The sequence below is a fragment of the Oncorhynchus mykiss genome, chromosome 15 (genome assembly GCF_057628025.1).
Source record: "Oncorhynchus mykiss isolate SJ-2025 chromosome 15, ASM5762802v1, whole genome shotgun sequence".
NCBI lineage: Eukaryota > Metazoa > Chordata > Actinopteri > Salmoniformes > Salmonidae > Oncorhynchus > Oncorhynchus mykiss.
In genome coordinates, this window is record NC_143036.1 from 43,493,230 (window position 1) to 43,512,387 (window position 19,158).

The following is a 19,158-nucleotide window of genomic DNA, read 5'->3' on the forward strand; positions in this document are numbered from 1 at the left end:
CTCTAAATGAATCACAGACAGACAGCAAAGCACCATCACACCTCCTCCTCAATGCTTCACGGTGGGAACCACACATGCAGAGATCATCCGTTAACTAACTCTGCGTCTCACAAAGACACGGCGGTTGGAACCAAAAATCTCAAATTTGGACTCATCAGACCAAAGGACAGATTTACACCGGTCTAATGTCCATTGCTCGCGCTTCTTGGCCCAAGCAAGTCTCTTCTTCTTATTGGTGTCCTTTAGTAGTGGTTTATTCACAACAATCCAACCATGAAGGCCTGATTCACAGAGTCTCCTCTGAACAGTTGATGTTGAGATGTGTCTGTTACTTGAACTCTGTGAAGCATTTATTTGGGCTTCAATTTCAGAGGCTGGTAACTCTAATGAAAGTTATACTCTGCAGCAAATGCATTCCAGGTGACTACCTCATGAGGTTGGTTGAGAGAATGTCAAGAGTGTGCAAAGCTGTCATCAAGGTAAAGGGTGGCTACTTTGAAGGATCTAAAATATATATGTTGAATTGTTTAACACTTTTTTGGTTACTATATGACTCCATATGTGTTTTTTCATAATTTGTCTTCACTGACGTCTTCACTGTGATTCTACAATGTAGAACATAGTAAAAATAAAGAAAAACCCCTTGAATGAGTAGGTGTGTCCAAACTTTTAACTGGCACTGTATGTTGTGTATACATACAGTGCTGCGGAAAAGCATTTGCCCTCTTTCAGATTTTCAAAATGTTTGCATATTTGTTATTAGATTTTGTAATCAACCAAAACCTAATATTAGATAAAGGGAACCTGAGTGAACAAATAACACAACAATTACAACATTATTTAATTTATTTCATAAACAAAGTTATGCAACTGATCAACAATTACAGGAAGCTTTCTTTGCAGTCATTGCAGTTAAGGTGGCACAAACAGTTATTGAGTGTAAGGGGGCAATTACTTTTTCACACAGGGGAACTGGGTGTTGCATAACTTTGTTAATTAAATAAATACAAATAATAGATAGATTTTTTGTTATTTGTAAACTTAGGTTCCCTTTATCTAATATTAGGTTTTGGTTGAAGATCTGATAGCATTCAGTATCAAAAGTATGCAAAAGTAGAGAAAATCAGAAAGGGGCAAATGCTTTTTCATGGCCCTGTATATACATACATCAAACATGAAATTAGTCACGTTTGGTCATTTTTAGAAGTAGAAGCTGCACATCTGCTAGGGGTTTGGGAACTGAAGGTGCTGCCAGGGAGAAAAGCAGGTAAAATGCTGTGTAAAAGACAGAACAGTTAAAATGCCAGGCATAGGTCAAAGTCCTGGTCAATGTATAGATTAAAGGGTCAGGTTATAGCATAGATGGTCATAGAGGTAAAAGAAAAGGGAAGATGGAAGGTGCTAGTTATGGACCAGATCGAAGTCCAGGTTAAGGGCCAGCTAAAGGCACAGGTGGAGAGGTAAGGTCAAAGTGCAGTGGTACGGTTCCAGTAAATTGGAATTTTCAGTCAGTGTACAAAGGGAAGGGCTTAGCTGAAGTAAGTAAGGGCCAGCTAAATTAAGGAGGGCCAGGTAGGTATAGTGGTAAAAGTAAAAGGAGGAGGGAGGAAGAAAGTTTGCCCTGGCTCCTTGTCCTGAGATGGAAACAGATTATTATATCACTGAGGTTTGATGTCTGTATATATGAGTATACCAATCAACTTGAAATACCACAGGATGAAGATGTCTCCACAAAAACAAAACACAAATAAGCAGAGTGACCCTGGATAAATGCAATACAGACGAGACAAAACAGCTACATAGTGGTGGGACAGGTGACAGGGGGACGGGGCTACGGGTTGAGGAAAATACGATTTGGGGATGGGGTCAGACAGCCGACACACAGGTGAACACAGAGAGACAGGGACAAGGGCCCCACATGAGGTCACAAGCACTTTCTTTCTAGCTTGCTCTCTTATTCTGTGGTGGCATGCGGCGGTACCTGACTATAGCCTGGCTGGGGCTCTGAGGGCTGGTGCTGGGGAGTCCCGCACGGGGAAGGAACCCCTGATGTAGAGGCTGACCGGCCCAGCTTACACACCGCTTTGGATTCTGTAGGGAGACATGCTCAGTCGGTTAGGATGTACAGCACATTGCTGCTAGGGATGTTTTGAGGACCTGTGTTGTAAGGGCCGATAGTGTTGTCAGGACATATAGGCACATTTTGCCCTGTCCTTCATTTAGCTGTGCTTTAGCCTTCAAAAGGAGTTAAAACCCAAATAATGAAACATAATTATTTCGGTTAGCTAACCTTGACTGCTCTTTCCTCAGCACCTGCGTTTTATTAACTTCATCTCAGTTGCATTGAATGTCAGAAATGCATAGTGGTCACACAAGTTGCATTTCAGTTGCATATGACTTCAACCAACTCAACAGTAAATTCAAGAAGAGTACAATCTTAATTTACAGTGCATTCGAAAAGTATTAAGAACCCTAGACTTTTTCCAAATGTTGTTAAGTCACAGGCTTATTCTAAAATTAATTAAATGTTTTTTTCCCCTCATCAGCAGCAGGCACTGGGAGACTTGTCAGGATCGAGGAAAAGATGAACGGAGCCAAGTACACAGAGATCCTTGATGAAAACCTGCTCCAGAGCGCTCAGGACCTCAGACTGGCTCAGAAGGTTCACCTTCTAACAGGACAATCACCCCAAGCAAACTGCCAAGACAACGCAGGAGTGACTTCGCGACAAGTCTATGAATGTCCTTGAGTGGCCCAGCCAGAGCACAGACTTGAACCTGATCAAACGTCTCTGGAGAGACCTGAAAATTGCTGTGCATCAACGCTCCCCATCCAACCTGAGAGAGCTTGAGAGGATCTGCGGAGAAGAATGGGAGAAACTCCACAAATACAGGTGTGCCAAGATTGTAGCATCATACCCAAGAAGACTCAAAGGTGCTTCAATAAAGTACTGAGTAAAGGGTCTGAATAGCTATGTAATTGTGATATTTCATTAAAAAAAATCTAAAAACCTGTTTTTGTTTTGTCATTATTGGGTATTGTGTGTATATTGATGAGGGAATAAAAATAAAAATAAAACATTTTAGAGTAAATCTGCAACGTCACAAATTGTCAACTGGTCTGAATCCTTTCCCAAATGCACTGTATCAAGGATTCTGAGCCACATTTTGTACACATTAAAATTTGATGATGTAAACATTAATTTATTTCACCATATCTGAATTATTTAGCCTTCCATGACATAATGCATTTTTTCTGTTATACAATACTCATATAGCCTACTTATAATTCTCAGATGTCATGCAAATACATTTTGTAGAAACTTTTCATGTGTCTTCCAAATTATTAGCTCTTACCAATCGAACACTATGGGCTCCAACATTGGAAGTCAAATAATTGTTTAACTATTTCCATCTAAAACACATTCATTCAAAACCAATCAATTTTGGAAACATTCTCTTTTACATTCATTTCTGTAATTAACTCCAGGCAGAGGCCCTCACCTGTGACCCCACTCCCCAGCATCATGGTGGGGCTGACAGAAGAGCGTCCCAGGCGGCTGGGCATGGCAGTGGGGTTGGATGAATGTCCGGAGGGCCCATCCCACTCCTGGGATTTGGGAGACTCCTGGCTGCCTCCGTGGTGAACTTTGCTCTCGTGCCTAGATAGAGGTTCTGTACTGTGGCTCCTGGTCTTGGCTTCACCTGGGAGGGAGAGGGTTGTTTTGAAAAGGCTATTACATTTAGTAAATGCTTATACACAATCTATATGCACGCCACCACTACAATAAAACCTCTGGACTCAGTGTACCATAGTCCCCTTCCTGTTATTACTGAAACCAGGCCACCATCTAGGGTGGCCTGGTTTCCATTGCTGTATAATGCAGTTTGACAGAAACTCCCTACAGCTGCATTTACACATACAGCCCAATTCTGATCTTTTCCCCAAATATTGTAGAAAGAGCTGTCAAAAGACCAATACATGGAAATAATACCAGAAGTTGTCTGCCTGTTTAAGCGCAGCATACCGATCTTTCATCTCTTTTTAATTGGAGGCATACCACCTGTGTTTATACTACCAAACTAAGAACCTAATTCAGATTTGTTTTTCATATCCAATTTTTATTTATGACTGTCCACACTCAGATTTACACGTGACCCATATCAGATTTGCGCATTTACACTGATGTAGCCAATGAAGTAGCATACAGATGGAATGCTCATTTTCTGTCACTGTCCCTTTACATTTTGGGTGCTTGTCATAGTAGCGGCAGGTCATATGCAAAAAAGCCAATTCACAGCAAAAAAATCTGATCTGAGGGTCCAGACTGAGGTCACATATGGAACATGAGAATTGTATCAGGATTGAGATCTACCAGTGGTGGTCAGTGCCGTTTAAGCCAAAAAATGTTTTATGAGCAAGGCCTTATTTCTATTACTGCATACTGGATGACTCTTATTCATATGCAATTCACCCAGTTCACATGGTACTTTCATTTTCCCTATACTCATGAGGTTGCTACAACCTAGCCTATGAATGAAAGTTTACAACGTAGGTGCACACGGGTCGAGAGACACATTTGAGGTGATAGACAGTGACATTCAATACCGCCTTGCACACTCTTGCCTGCATCTAGCTGCTATAGGGTGTAATCATTAGTCCAATAGTTGCAGTTTTTTTTTACTTTTAAGAAACATTTTTTCAACAGAATCAACGGAATGAATACACCTTTGATCACACGTAAACAGAGTTCACTCTCATGACAGCCACATTGTATTTGTTTGTGGACTTTAATGCACAACAAATCAAAAGCTTACCTTGACTTGGAAGAATTCCAGTGAAAATTCCAGTTGGAAAGTCATAGCCAGCTAACATAGCATCCCTCTGTTTGAGCAGGGTGTTTCAGTAGGCTAGTAGGCTACGCTAGCTAGCTGCATTTGCTGAAACTGAGAGTGAAAAAAATGACAAAATCTCTCTCTCTCTATTTCTCTCTTGCTTCTCCTTCTTTTTGGAAGAAATTAATTTACTCAAAACTGTTCAACGATTGTCTCCCTCTCTCTTCGAGTCAACTACTCACCACCTTTTATTTACCGCAGTGCTAGCTATCTGTAGCTTATGCTGTCAGTGCTAGATTAATTATCTGATCCTTTGATTGGGTGGACAACATCTCAGTTCATCATTCAAGAGCTCTGATAGGCTGGAGAACAACCTCCTGAAGTTGTCATAATGTGTAAGTCTATGGGAGGGGGTGAACACCATGAGCCTCCTAGGTTTTGTATTGAATTCAATGTACCCAGAGGAGGACGGAAGCTAGTTGTCCTCTGGCTACACCATGGTGCTATCCTACAAAGTGCTGTTGAGGCTACTGTAGACCTTTGCAAAATAGTGTGTTTTAATCAGTTATTTGGCGACATGATTATGTTTAATATAGTATTATCTAAAAGGTTTTACTTTTAAAATGTTTTACAATTGAGATTTTTATGAACTTCACTGAGGAGGATGGTTCTCCCATTCCTCCTCTGAAGAGCCTCCACTGAGATCCGCATTTGGAAGTGGTATAAATTGGAAGTCAAAAGATTAGATTCCATATTTATTTTGCCTGTTCACCCATTTCAGCTGTTCACCCATTAGTGAAAAGATCAGATAGGTATCAGATATGGAAATAATTAGCATAAGATCTGATTTGAGCTTCCTGTGCAAACACAGCCATTGACTTGCTCACAGAACTGGCTTGTTCTTGATGTACCTCATCATGATTAGGGAAAACTGCATTCGATTATATGCTACCCAGACATGGAATGAACTCCAGGAAAAATTGGACAAACCTATTCCCCTATGGTTGTTTTAATGGCATGATTGGTTGATTGATTATGTGTATTTTGTATTTGCTTCCCTGGTGTATACATTACATTTGATGTGACTTCCCTGTCTAAGCAAAGGTTCATATTTACTTCCAGAGTGTATTTATTTTGTATTGATGTCACAAAAAAAACATGAGTTTCAACATGACATCCCTGTCACGCCCTGACCTTAGTTATCTTTGTTTTCTATATTATTTTGGTTAGATCAGGGTGTGACGAGGGTGGTATGTGTGTTTTCATCTTGTCTAGGGTTTTTTGTATATCTATGGGGTTTTGGTTTGTCTAGCTAAATGTAGGTCTATGGTGGCCTGAATTGGTTCCCAATCAGAGGCAACTGTTTATCATTGTCTCTGATTGGGGATCCTATTTAGGTTGCCATTATCCATTTTGGTTTTGTGGGTTATTGTCTATGTGTAGTTGCATGTCAGCACTCGTGTTAATAGCGACACGTTTGTTTAGTGTTCTTCGGTGTTCTTCGGTGTTCTTCGGTGTTCTTCGGTGTTCTTCAGTGTTCTTCAGTGTTCTTCAGTGTTCTTCAGTGTTCTTCAGTGTTCTTCAGTGTTCTTCAGTGTTCTTCAGTGTTCTTCAGTGTTCTTCAGTGTTCTTCAGTGTTCTTCAGTGTTCTTCAGTGTTCTTCAGTGTTCTTTGTTTAAATAAATAGGAATGTATTCATCTCACGTTGTGCCTTGGTCTCCTCGTTATGATGAACGTGACAATCCCTGACTAAATAAATGTAAAATCACCCCAAATAAATATGAATAAAAATGTATGTAGATAAGAAAGGATCAGATCTTCAATCAGGGCACCACTCCAATCCTCTCAGATCAACACTGCACAGGTCCCTAAGGAGTCCTTGGGTCTTTTGGGATGTTAAGATACTGCAGTATGATATGACCACGGGGTGTCACTATAGAGCTGAATATTGTTGGGTGCAGAGGTGTGTTGCTAGAAAGGAGGAGGCCATATTCCCAAAATGTTGCAGATGTCTAAGGTTGTGTACATTGTGCCAAGAGGAAGCTATAGCAATGCCAGATGGCCTATTATCTTTGTACAACCCCTCAGGTTGAATGGTCTAGCACCCTACACCAGCGAGATCATGGTGTTGTGTTCTGGTCATCCCTTCTCTTCTACACTGTCCATTTATGCATGCTTATTCTACTCATGCTTTCTCCGCCCTCCCACACGTCCTCATGCCTCTTTTCCTGTCCTCTGCTGGGCGGCTGGGCTGTCTTTTTAAACCCTGCAACCTGCGCTCACAGCCTGTCCATTTGCCACCACATTCATCACGTCCTTCATGTGCGCTAAAGGCATTAAGGAAATTGCTTTGCTAGCAGATGAAAGCTTTTTTCAATTATATTCACTGGCAAGTGTATGAGCCGTAATAACCTTCTTGAGCACGGTCCATTTGCCAGCCAGAGCAGAGGATAGAGAGAGAGAGAGAGAGAGAGAGAGAGAGAGAGAGAGAGAGAGAGAGAGAGAGAGAGAGAGAGAGAGAGTGTGTTTTCGTGTTACTATGTCGCCCTGTAGCACTCACATCTCTAGTCAAGAAATGCTTTGAAATGCAGGTCACAGCTCACATCAACACCATCATCACACCCTGGACCTACTCCAAATCGCATACTGCTCCACCAGAGCCACAGATGATGTAATCTCTATTGCACTCCACACTGCCCTGTCCCAACTGGACAAAAGACACACCTACATGAGAATGCTGTTCATTGAGCACCTTGGCATTCTTGGACACAGGGACTATGGTGGTCTGCTTGAAACATGTAGGTATTACAGACTTGGTCAAGGATAGGTTGAAAAACACAAAATAGCACAATTGGTCAGGAGCGTGTGTGTGTGATCTGCATCATGATAGGCCTATGGGAGAAGCAGTGTTTCATAGGAGTTCTGGGCTCCCGAGTGGTCTAAGCTACTGCATCGCAGTCGTCTAAGGTACTGCATCGCAGTGCTAGATGTGTCACTGGAGACAAGGCTATCTCGCAGCTGGTCGCGACCGGGAGACCCATGGGGTGGCAGACAATTGGCCGAGCGTCGTCCGGGTTAGGGGAGGGTTTGTCCGGCAGGAATGTTCTTGTCCCATCGCACCCTAGCTACTCCTGTGGCAGGCCGGGTGCAGGTGTACGGCGTTTGCTCCGAAACATTGGTGCGGCTGGCTTCCGGGTTAAGCAGGCATTGTGTCAAGAAGCAGTGCGGCTTGGCTGGGTTGTGTTTTGGAGGACGCACGGCCCTCGACCTTCGCCTCTCCCGAGTCCATACGGGAGTTGCAGCGATGAGACAAGACTAACTACCAATTGGATACAACGAAATTGGGTACAAAACGGGGTAAAGAAATATATTTAAGTCCTGGGCTCATGCTAATTCTCCTTGCTGGACACACACTGACTGACAGCGTCTGTGCACACACACCACCCGTTAGTATTGCCTCCTCCATGCTCCCTCAATTCCACAGCAGATAACATACACACTATAAACACATACACATGGATTTTGTGTTGTAGATATGTGATAGTATAGTAGTGGCCTGAGGGCACACACTTCATACAGTTGAAGTCGGAAGTTTACATACACTTGGAGTCATTAAAACTAGCTTTTCAACCACTCCACAAATTTATTGTTAACAAACTATAGTTTTGGCAAGTCGGTTAGGACATCTACTTTGTGCATGACACAAGTAATTTTTCCAACAATTGTTTACAGACAGATTATTTCACTTATAATTCACTGTATCACAAAGTGGGTCAGAAGTTTGCATACACTAAGTTGACTGTGCCTTTAAACAGCATGGAAAATCCCAGAGAATGATGTCATGGCTTTAGAAGCTTCTGATAGGCTAATTGACATCATTTGAGTTCATTGGAGGTGTACATGTGGAAGTATTTCAAGGCCTACCTTCAAACTCAGTGCCTCTTTACTTGACATCCTGGGAAAATCAAAAGAAATCAGCCTCAGAAAAAAAATGTAGACCTCCACAAGTATGGTTCATCCCTGGGAGCAATTTCCAAACACCTGAAGGTACCACGTTCATCTGTATAAACAATCGTACGCAAGTATAAACACCATGGGACCATGCAGCCGCCATACCGCTCAGGAAGGAGACGCGTTCTGTCTCCTAGAGATGTACTTTGATGCACTTTCTCTCCTAGAGAGTACTTTGATGCGAAAAATGCCATTCAATCCCAGAACAACAGCAAAGGACCTTGTGAAGATGCTGGAGGAAACAGGTACAAAAGTATATATATCCACACTAAAACAAGTCCTGTATCGACATTCCCTGAAAGACCGCTCGGCAAGGAAGAAGCCACTGCTCCAAAACTGCCATAAAAAAGTTGGTTACGGTTTGCAGCTGCACATTGAGACAAAGATCATACTTTTAGAGAAATGTCCTCTGGCCTGATGAAACAAAAATATAACTGTTTGGCCATAATGACCATCGTTATGTTTGGAGGAAAAAGGGGGAGGCTTGCAAGCCGAAGAACATCATCCCAACCGTGAAGCACGGGGGTGGCAGCATCATTTTGTGGGGGTGTTTTGCTGCAGGAAGGACTGGTGCACTTCACAAAATAAATGGCGAGATGCGGTAGGAAAATTATGTGGATATATTGAAGCAACATCTCAAGACATCCGTCAGGAAGTTAAAGCTTGGTCGCAATTGGGCCTTCCAAATGGACAATGACCCCAAGCATTCTTCTTTGTCTCTCTTTATTTATCTCTCAGTGTATCTGGGTAGAAGACAGGTATAATCCGTGGGTGGATATATTCAATACTTTTTTGCAACTTTTTAGCAGTCACTGAATTTACCTAGATATTTTGAGACATTTGTAACAGAACTGAAGATTAACATTCATTGAAGTATTACTTTAAGAAGCTACACTTGAGGTGGGGCTCCAAGAAAATCTGGTTCAGTCCCTCTTAGTAAAACATTCTCAAACCAACCTTTCTCAACCAAAATAAAAATAAATATAGCAGCCATCTGTCATTAAAAAAATAATTTCCATATTTGAGTAAACATCTACAGTACCAGTCAAGAGTTCAGACACACCTACACATTCCAGGGTTTTTATTTTATTTTTACTAGTTTCTAATTTGTAGAATAATAGTAGACATCAAACTATGAAAAAACACATATGAAATCATGTAGTAAAAAAAAAAAAACACAGACACCACCCGCTGATTTGGCCTCCTCCATGCTCCCTCAATCCCACAGCACACACTGTCTGCTGTCTCTCTCCACATCTCGCTGGCTCTCTGATACATCCGGGCACACACACTAGTGCTGAGCGATTAGTATTTTTTGAGGTCGGTTTGGTTACGGTTCGATGTTGAAAAAATGATCACAGTTTTTTATTTCAATTTTTACACAGTACAGTAGATGCAATATGCATTATGCGGGTTGAATGCTGTAAACGACACAGAATATATTTTTTAAATAAAAGTCACATGATGGTAGTGACTGCCCATTACTGCTTCTCACTTATTAACCATCATTTATTGACGTTAATTTACTTTAATAAAATATTTGTTTTATTTAATGACTTCCCATTTTTAACCATTTAATGTGTTTGAAGGTAGAACTCTGCATACCCGGCAGGCCCAGAGAGAAAATTAAATGCAGCTATAGGCCTACTGCCGACCAATCAGATAGCTCAGATTACTGTGTTTGCACAGTTTCATCGAGCCAAAGACTGTAAAAACAAGCCTCGAGCGGACAGCAAAGTTGATACAGTGAGATTTCAAAACTTTTAAAACCCTGACTAGAGAGAGACTCATTTAATACAAGAAAGAGCTGATGTTTTTACAAGTTCCTGCTTAAATTGTTATTCAGCACTGTCAATACTATCTTCAACACTTTTATAGAGTGCCTTCGGAAAGTATTCAGACCTCTTGACTTTTTCCACATTTTGATAATTTACAGCCTAATTCTGAAATGGATGAAAAAAAATCTCAATCTACACACAATACACCATAATGATAAAGCAAAAACAGTTTTTTTGAAATTTGTGCACATTTTTTAACAATAAGAATATCTTATTCACGTAAGTCTTTTCTTTGAGACTCAAAATTGAGCTCAGGTGCATCCTGTTTCCACTGATCATCCTTGAGATGTTTCTACAACTTGATTGGATTCTACCTGTGTTAAATGTAATTGATTGGGCATGATTTGGAAAGGCACACGCCTGACTATATGAGGTCTCACAGTTAACAGTGTATGTCCGAGCAAAACCAAGCCATGAGGTTCAAGGAATTGTCCATAGTGCTTCCAACCTGACAGAGCTTGAGAGAATCTGTAGAGAACAGGGAGAAACTCCCCAAACACAGGTGTGCCAAGCTTGTAGCATCATACCCAAGAGACTCAATGCTGTAATCACTTTTAAAGGTCCTTCAACAAACTACTGACTAAATAGTCTGACTAGTTATGGAAATGTGATTAAAAACAATTCATGTATAAATTTGCTAAAATGTATAAAAAAACAGTTTTTGCTTTGTTGCTATGTGGTATTGTGTGTAGATTTATGATTTTTTTTATTTTTTTTAATCCATTTTAGAATAAGGTTGTAATGTAACAAAATGTGGAAAAAGTCAAGGTGTCTGAATACTTTCCGAAGCCACTTTAAGTCATAAAATGCATGTTCTCCCTACTTGCACTCATGCTATAACCAGCACTGGAGATGCAATCAATGAGTATAACGAAGTGTTTCAATAAGCTTGCATTGTTATTATTAGTAGAATGAGTCTTTTTTAGTATCGAGGAATATTTAACTTTCTCTGGTCATAGGTGAAACGACATGAATTGGTGCATCAGCTGGAAGACTGTGTCCCCTTTTCTCAGGGCAAGGAGGGAGCGCAGAGGAACGGTGAGACAGGTGAGTCAGCCTCCTTTCCTCCCTCCCCTCAGACCATCAGATGCAGGCCATCAGTCCAGTAAAATAAAGAAGGCAAATTGTTAGGCTCACTCTGCTGTGTCTCACAACGAATACAACAAATAATCTATTACCATTGTGATCACATACATTTAAAAATATGTATAATTTCTAAATGGTCTGAGAAGAACACCACTGGCAGGGCTATTCAACCAAAGCCAACATTGGCCTATAGCCTACTGTACAAACATTGCTTACAGAACAGTTTTGAATCCTTAAGAGTCTATTGACACACCCTTCAAGTAACATAATTTAAAAAATCCCCGTCAGATTCTGTCAATTTAAGCTAGAGATATCAGTTTTTTTGCATGGACTGCATTTCAATCCACCACATCTGCCAATGTCGGCCGATATACAGCTATGTTTGTCAGAGCATGAGATATCCCAAAAATTGGCCTTCTTGTGAAAACAGTAGCGTACGAACGGTTTGGCCTTCAAACTAGTATGACCACTATGTGGAAAGGGGAGACTCTCACATACACAATGGTAATCTCTTTTTTTTCTCACAAGTGTCACGGGACTCGTCTGAAGGTAAGCCATACACAATACAGTTGAAGTCGGAAGTTTACATACACTTAGGTTGGAGTCATTAAATCTCGTTTTTCAACCACTCCAAAAATCTATTGTTAACAAACTATAGTTTTGGCAAGTCGGTTAGGACATCTACTTTGTACATGACACAAGTCATTTTTCCAACAATTGTTTACAGACAGATTATTTCACTTATAATCCACTGTATCACAATTCCAGTGGGTCAGAAGTATACATACAATAAAATAACTGCCTTTAAACAGTTTGGAAAATTCCAGAAAATTGTGTCATAGCTTTAGATGCTTCTGATAGGCTAATTGACATAATTTGAGTCAATTGGAGGTGTACCTGTGGATATATTTCAATCACCTACCTTCAAACGCTGTGCCTATTTGCTTGACATATTAGGAAAATCAAAAGAAATCAGCCAAGACCTCAGAAAAAAATTGTAGACCTCCACAAGTCTGGTTCAGCCTTGGGAGCAATTTCCAAACACCTGAAGGTACCACGTTCATCTGTACAAGCAATAGTATGCAAGTATAAGTTACATGGGACCACGCAGCCATCATACCGCTCAGGAAGAAGATGTGTTCTGTCTCCTAGAGATGAACGTACTTTGTTGTGAAAAGTGCAAATCAATCCCAGAACAACAGCAAAGGACCTTGTGAAGTTACTGGAGGAAACAGGTAGAAAAGTATAAATATCCACAGTGAAACGAGTCCTATATTGACATCACCTGAAAGGATGCTCAGCAAGGAAGAAGACACTGCTCCTAAACCACCATAAAAAAAGACAGACTACAGTTTGCAACTACACATGGGGACAAAGATCGTACTTTTTGGAGAAGTGTCCTCTGGTCTGATGAAACAAAAATAGAACTGTTTGGCCATAATGACCATCGTTATGTTTGCAGGAAAAAGGGGGAGGCTTGCAAGCCGAAGAACACCATCCCAACCGTGAAGAACGGGGGTGGCAGCATCATGTTGTTGGGATGCTTTGCTGCAGGAGGGACTGGTGCACTTCACAAAACAGATGGCATCATGAATAAGGAAAATGCTGTGGCTATATTAAACCAACATCAGTCAGGAAGTTAAAGCTTGGACGTAAATGGGCCTTCCAAATGGACAATGACCACAAGCACACTTCCAAAGATGTGGCAAAATGGCTTAAGGACAACAAAGTCAAGGTATTGGAGTGGACATCACAAAGCCCTGACCTCAATCCCATAGAAGGAGGCCTACAAACCTGACTCAGTTGCACCAGAGCTGTCGGGAGGAATGGGCCAAAATTCACCCAACTTTTTGTGGGAAGCTTGTGGCTACCCGAAACGTTTGACCCAAGTTAATCAATTTAAAGGCAATGCTACCAAATACTAATTGAGTGTATGTAAACTTCTGTCCCACTGGGAATGTGATGAAATAAATAAAAGCTGAAATAAATCATTCTCTCGACTATTATCATTTCACATTCTTAAAAAAAAGTGGTGACCCTAAAACAGGGATTTTTTTACTAGGATTAAATGTCAGGAATTGTGAATAACTGAGCTTAAATGTATTTGGCTAAGGTGTATGTAAACTTCCGACTTCAACTGTATTTCCTGAGCTTTCTTATATCTCCTAGATACAGGACAGACCCTTCAAAAGCTTATTCCTGATTTTATATGTTACTTTTTTGCCATTTATGACTGTGTTTTTCAATGCGTTTCTATGGGCTACAGTAGTAAAGGCAAAAGAAAATGTATTAAATAACGGCTTATACTTTTTTAAATAGAAGTTAATGTTGCATAGGCTTATGTTTTTTAAAACATGTTTTAAAAATATATATTAGCACTGACTAAGATCATGTATTTTCAGGTAGAGATACTGTACCTCGCAAAGCAACTGCTTTCTTTCCCTCTTGTGCATTCTATCATCTCTCCCTGACAAGTAAGGAAAGGAAAGGGGAATACCTAGTCAGTTGTACAACTGATTGCCTTCAACTGAAATGTCTTCCGCATTTAACCCAACCCTTCTGAATCAGAGAGGTGCGGGGGGCTGCCATAATCAACATCCAAGTGGGTTAACTGCCTTGCTCAGGTGCAGAATGACAGATTTTTACCTTGTCAGCTCTGGGATTCAATCCAGCAACCTTTTGGTTACTGGCCCAATGTGCTAACCACTAGGCTACCTGACGCCCCAAAGTGGGTGAGCAATGCATTATGGTCATTGTAGTTTATTGTCACATGTTCTGCACTAAACTGTGTAGAATATTGGTCTATTGGAAACCACAACTCCCTATTATATCGCACAGTCCTGGCTTGTTCTGACTCATCTCTACAGGACCATGTCTCAGGAATGCCTCAGGACTACCTGGCCTGATGTCTCCTGGCTGTCCCCAGTCCACCTGGCCATGCTGCTGATCCAGTTTCTGCTGTTTTGCCTGTGGCTATGGAACCCTGACCTGTTCACTAGACATGCTACCTTGTCCCAGATGCGCTGTTCTCGACCCTCTCTCCCTCACTCTCTCTATCTCTACCACACCTGCTGTCTCAACCTCTCAATGCCTGGCTATGAAAAGCCAACTGACATTTACTCCCGAGGTGCTGAATTGTTGTACCCTCTACAATTTGACCCTGCTGGTCATCTATGAATGTTTGAACGTCTTGAAAACACCTCTGACACTGCCTCCCTCTCTCTTTGTGTTTTTTCCTCTATTCCCAACACTGTTTCTCTATATTTCTCCCTCTGACACTGCCTCTCACTCTTTTTTTCTCACTGACATGGCCTGTGTCTGTCTAGGTATTGCTCATGGTCTCTGGTTAGGAGACAGATTGACAGGTATAATCAATACCTTTTAGCAACTTTTTAGCAGTCACCCTCTGAATTTACATAGATCATTTGAGACAATTTAACCCTCATGAACAAAATACTGTATCTGACAATACCTAATCATAGGCACTCACATTCAGCGGACTCCTTGACCTTCCTCCCTCCCGATCCCTTCTTTAGCATATTCCGGCCACCAGTAAACAGGTTGGTGAGTTCATCCAGAGGGCTTGTAGGGGTGCGGGAACGCGACACATTCTGCATGGAGCTGTGGGCCGAAGAAGAGTTACTCAGTTTGCCTCCCCCTTCCTGACCAACTGAGCTCTTGGCGGCATGCGCAACGGAGGAGGTGGATCGGGGCATGCTGCCACCTATCTTCAGGGCGTCATAAGGTGGTGGGCGCTTGAGGCTGAGCGGTGTGATCGAGCGGCCCATGCTTACAGGTGAGGGACACGCGGAATGGCTTCTGGGATACCCATGAGCCGACGCCGATGCCTTGTAGAGAGTGGAGGGCAGGGGAGGGGCAGAGGAGCGACCAGACGCAGTGATAGTGTGGGTGAATTGGAGATCCCGCTCTCTATCCTTCTCCCGTTCTCGTTTCCTGTCTCTCTCTCTATCCCCCTTGCGGTGGTGGGGGGAGGAGGAGGGGGGCGGAGCTTCAGAGGTCGTGGGTGAGGCACCTCCCCCGGGCTTGTTGGTGTACCCAGTGGCAACATTCTCCAGCATGGGCAGCTTTGTGACGTCCAGCGGGGTGAGGGGTGACTCATCCGAGTTAGGCGAGCACTGGGCAGGGGCTGGCGGAAAGACCAGCAAGGGCGGCCGATGGGTGAGCAGGTTGGGGAAGGGGGCAGGGATGTCACAGAGGGACCCCCGGGGGGTGGTGTGGGAGGAGGAGGAACGACCCTGCTCCATATCCTGTTCCCACTTAGCGTCCTGGAGCATGTCGTCGAACATGGGGTATTTCATTTCCTCGTAGACCGACTCACTCTGGTCCTCGTCCTCCAGGAGGCGTTGCTTCAGTTCCCTCTGAATGTTACCCACCATCTCGATGTAGACAGGCTCGTCCTCGTCCTCCGTATCTGGGGCTGGGCTCTGGCTCTGCGATGAGGACTTTTCCCTCCTTCCTTCCTTCCTGTTGCCATGATTCTGGATGTAGGACTCATCAAAGGAAGTACTCAGCTGCGTGTTAGGGTTCCTCTTTGGCTTGGGAGGAGGGATCCGCTTGTACTCCTCACTGAACGGTCGCGACTTGGACCCTGCACGGGGGACACACAGACAGTAGCGTTAAAACAGGTCATCAGCAGATAACCATGATACAAAGGACAATAGAGGCAGAATTGTTTAAGATTAAGATCACTTTATTGGTCACGCCAAAATTTTACTTGCGCTTTTTAACCCTTTTGAAAGACACAGATAAATACATATACATGGAGAGGTGCAGGAGACTGCCACGCTGGACTTTTTTCCCCCACTTGCAAGTACATGGATATTTGTTTCATCAGAGTTAGGGTTAGCGTTAGGCTCAAGGTTGGGGGTAGAGTTGTCATTCCAAGCCGGGCTCAAATTCCAGCTCGGGCTTGTCTGGCTGTGTACATACATTTTTTTTAAAGAATGCAGCACCTTGTCTCTCTCCTCCTCTCTGTCAACGAGCAGGACAGGCAGTGCAGCCATCAACAGTGTGTATCCCGTTGTCCATGTACAGTCATTTTAATTCATTGTTTTACTTGTTGTTTCTCTTACTGAAAAGTTCTGTTAATGAAATCCCTCATTTGTTTTGACAGCAAAAACATTCCCTATTCCCTTCAACCATTACCATGCTCTATTCACGTGGCATTTGCATGTAGTGCATGTACCATGCATGTAGGGCATGACCGATAATGTAGGACCGGACCATAGGAGAGCCAATCATAATTGCATTAATAAATTGGGTATAACCTCAGAAAAGTGTTATAACACAGCAAAATGGATGCGAAGAAGGGTTTAGCCACAGTCAAATGTATATTGGTTGCTCAGGAGGGAAAGGGAAAGTCTGATCTCTGGAAAACATTTGACCTGGTTGTTAAACCACTGGCAAATCCTCTGGCAATGAAAAAATGCAAAGGGTACGGGGCATTTTTAAAGTATGACATCAAGACAACTGGTACGTCTTCTCTGTAGTGCCATGTTGGTGCGACTGCCTGGTGCGACGGCCTCTTCCCCAGGCCAAACGTCTATGTCTGCATTTGTTAACAAAAACGTAACTGTGCCACTTTACCTCTTGAAGCTAGGGGGCACTATTTTTATGTTTGGAAAAATAACGTTCCCAAAGTAAACAACCTATTTCCCATGACCAGATGCTAGAATATGCATATAATTGACAGATTAGGATAGAAAACACTCTAAAGTTTCCAATACTGTAAAAATATTGTCTGTGAGTATAACAGAACTGACATTGCAGGCAAATGCCTGAGGATAATCCAATCAGGAAGTGCCTCTTATTTTGAAACCTCTGTGTTCCTAGGCGTGCCTGTCCTCCATTTAAAGGGATATCAACCAGATTCCTTTTTCTGTGGCTTCCCTAAGGTGTCAACAGTCTTTAGACATAGTTTCACGCTTTTATTTTCAAAAATGAGCGTGAAGGATCACATTGCATAAGTGGAGAGGTGGGGGCTCTCAGAGTGAGATGGTGCTCAATTGAGTGAAGCGGCCAATGTTCCTCCCGCTGTTATGGAAAAATCTACACACTCGGTTGACATATTATCGAATATATATTTTAAAAACTACCTAAGGAATGATTATAAAAAACGTGACATGGTTCTGTGGACATTATGAAGACTATTTGGAATTTCCATCTGCGTTGTCGTGACCGCTCTTTCCTGTGGATTTCTGAACATAACGTGACAAACAATCATCGGTAATTTGGGTATAAACATAATCTTTATGGAACAAAAGGAACATTTGCTGTGTAACTGGGAGTCTCGTGAGTGAAAACATCCGAAGATCATCAAAGGTAAACGGTTAATTTGATTGCTTTTCTGATTTTCGTGACCAAGCTTCCTGATGCTAAGTGCACATAATGCTATGCTAGGCTATCGATAAACTTACACAAACGCTTGGTTTGCTTTCGCTGTAAAGCATAATTTCAAAATCTGAGACGACAGGGTGATTAGCAAAAGGCTAAGCTGTGTTTCAAAATATTGCACTTGTGATTTCATGAATATGAATATTTTCTAGTAATATTATTTGACTGTTGCGCTATGCTATTCAGAGGTTGCAGACGAAAATTATCCCGCTACAGGGATTGGTTGCGTCAAGAAGTTAAAGGAAAGTAGTCGGTACATGACAAATCCGTCAGTTTTTTGCTGCAAGGATGTTTGGCCCTTCAATACTGTAGAAGGGGCAGGCTTTGACGAGCTTGCCCAAAAGCTTATTGATGTGCTGGCTACTTACGGGAAGGTGCATGCTACCTCTGTTCTGCCCCTCCACCAGACTGTCTCCGCCAGTTGTCTGAGCCTGGCAGACGAAAAGAGAGAAAACCTGACAGAGAAGTTAAAACATCCTGACATACGGACATACGGACTATCGGCAGCTTAGTTATCTGATGATAACATGCCATTATATTACTGCAGATTTCCAACCTGACCACAGCACAGTTTCCAGCAGAAGATGCCAAAACCAGGAGAAAAAGTGAAGCTGCTAGTGACCAAATTTGGCCTCAACTCTACGTCATTAAGCAAAATTGTTTGGGAAACTGACCAGGGCTCCAACATCATTCTAGCCCTTCGGCCATATCAGAGACTGGACTGCCAGAACCAAGTTCTATACACGGTGCTGTGACATGGCCTTGAGGGAGCAGCACTGGCAATCGATGCACCTGACATTGCTGAAACGCTCACAGCAGGAAAGTACCTTGTCAGGTAGGTTACTTATGATAAGATGATATAAGCAAAATAAATACAATGCAGTATGTTATCCAAATTATTTTGCTTTGTATAAACATGTAATACCTTTAGCAACAGTGCATTTAGGAATATAATGAATATAGCCAATATAATA

General features: G+C 42.2%; 1 protein-coding gene across 4 annotated transcripts in view; it reads right to left on the reverse strand.

The window, feature by feature from the left end:
- nyap2a (neuronal tyrosine-phosphorylated phosphoinositide-3-kinase adaptor 2a) overlaps nt 1–19,158 on the reverse strand; it is a 120,455-nt gene that overhangs the window by 35,205 nt on the left and 66,092 nt on the right. For all 4 annotated transcript variants that reach the window (XR_016486685.1, XM_090200117.1, XM_021563189.3 and 1 more), the window contains 3 exons: nt 15,261–16,379; nt 3,504–3,704; nt 1,982–2,091 (listed from right to left, as the gene is read on the reverse strand). Coding sequence is in view for 3 of the 4 variants with exons in the window: in XM_090200117.1 (XP_090056243.1) it covers nt 1,982–2,091; nt 3,504–3,704; nt 15,261–16,379 (1,430 nt within the window). In the remaining variant the exon portion in view is untranslated. The remainder of the gene's footprint in view (nt 1–1,981; nt 2,092–3,503; nt 3,705–15,260; nt 16,380–19,158) is intronic.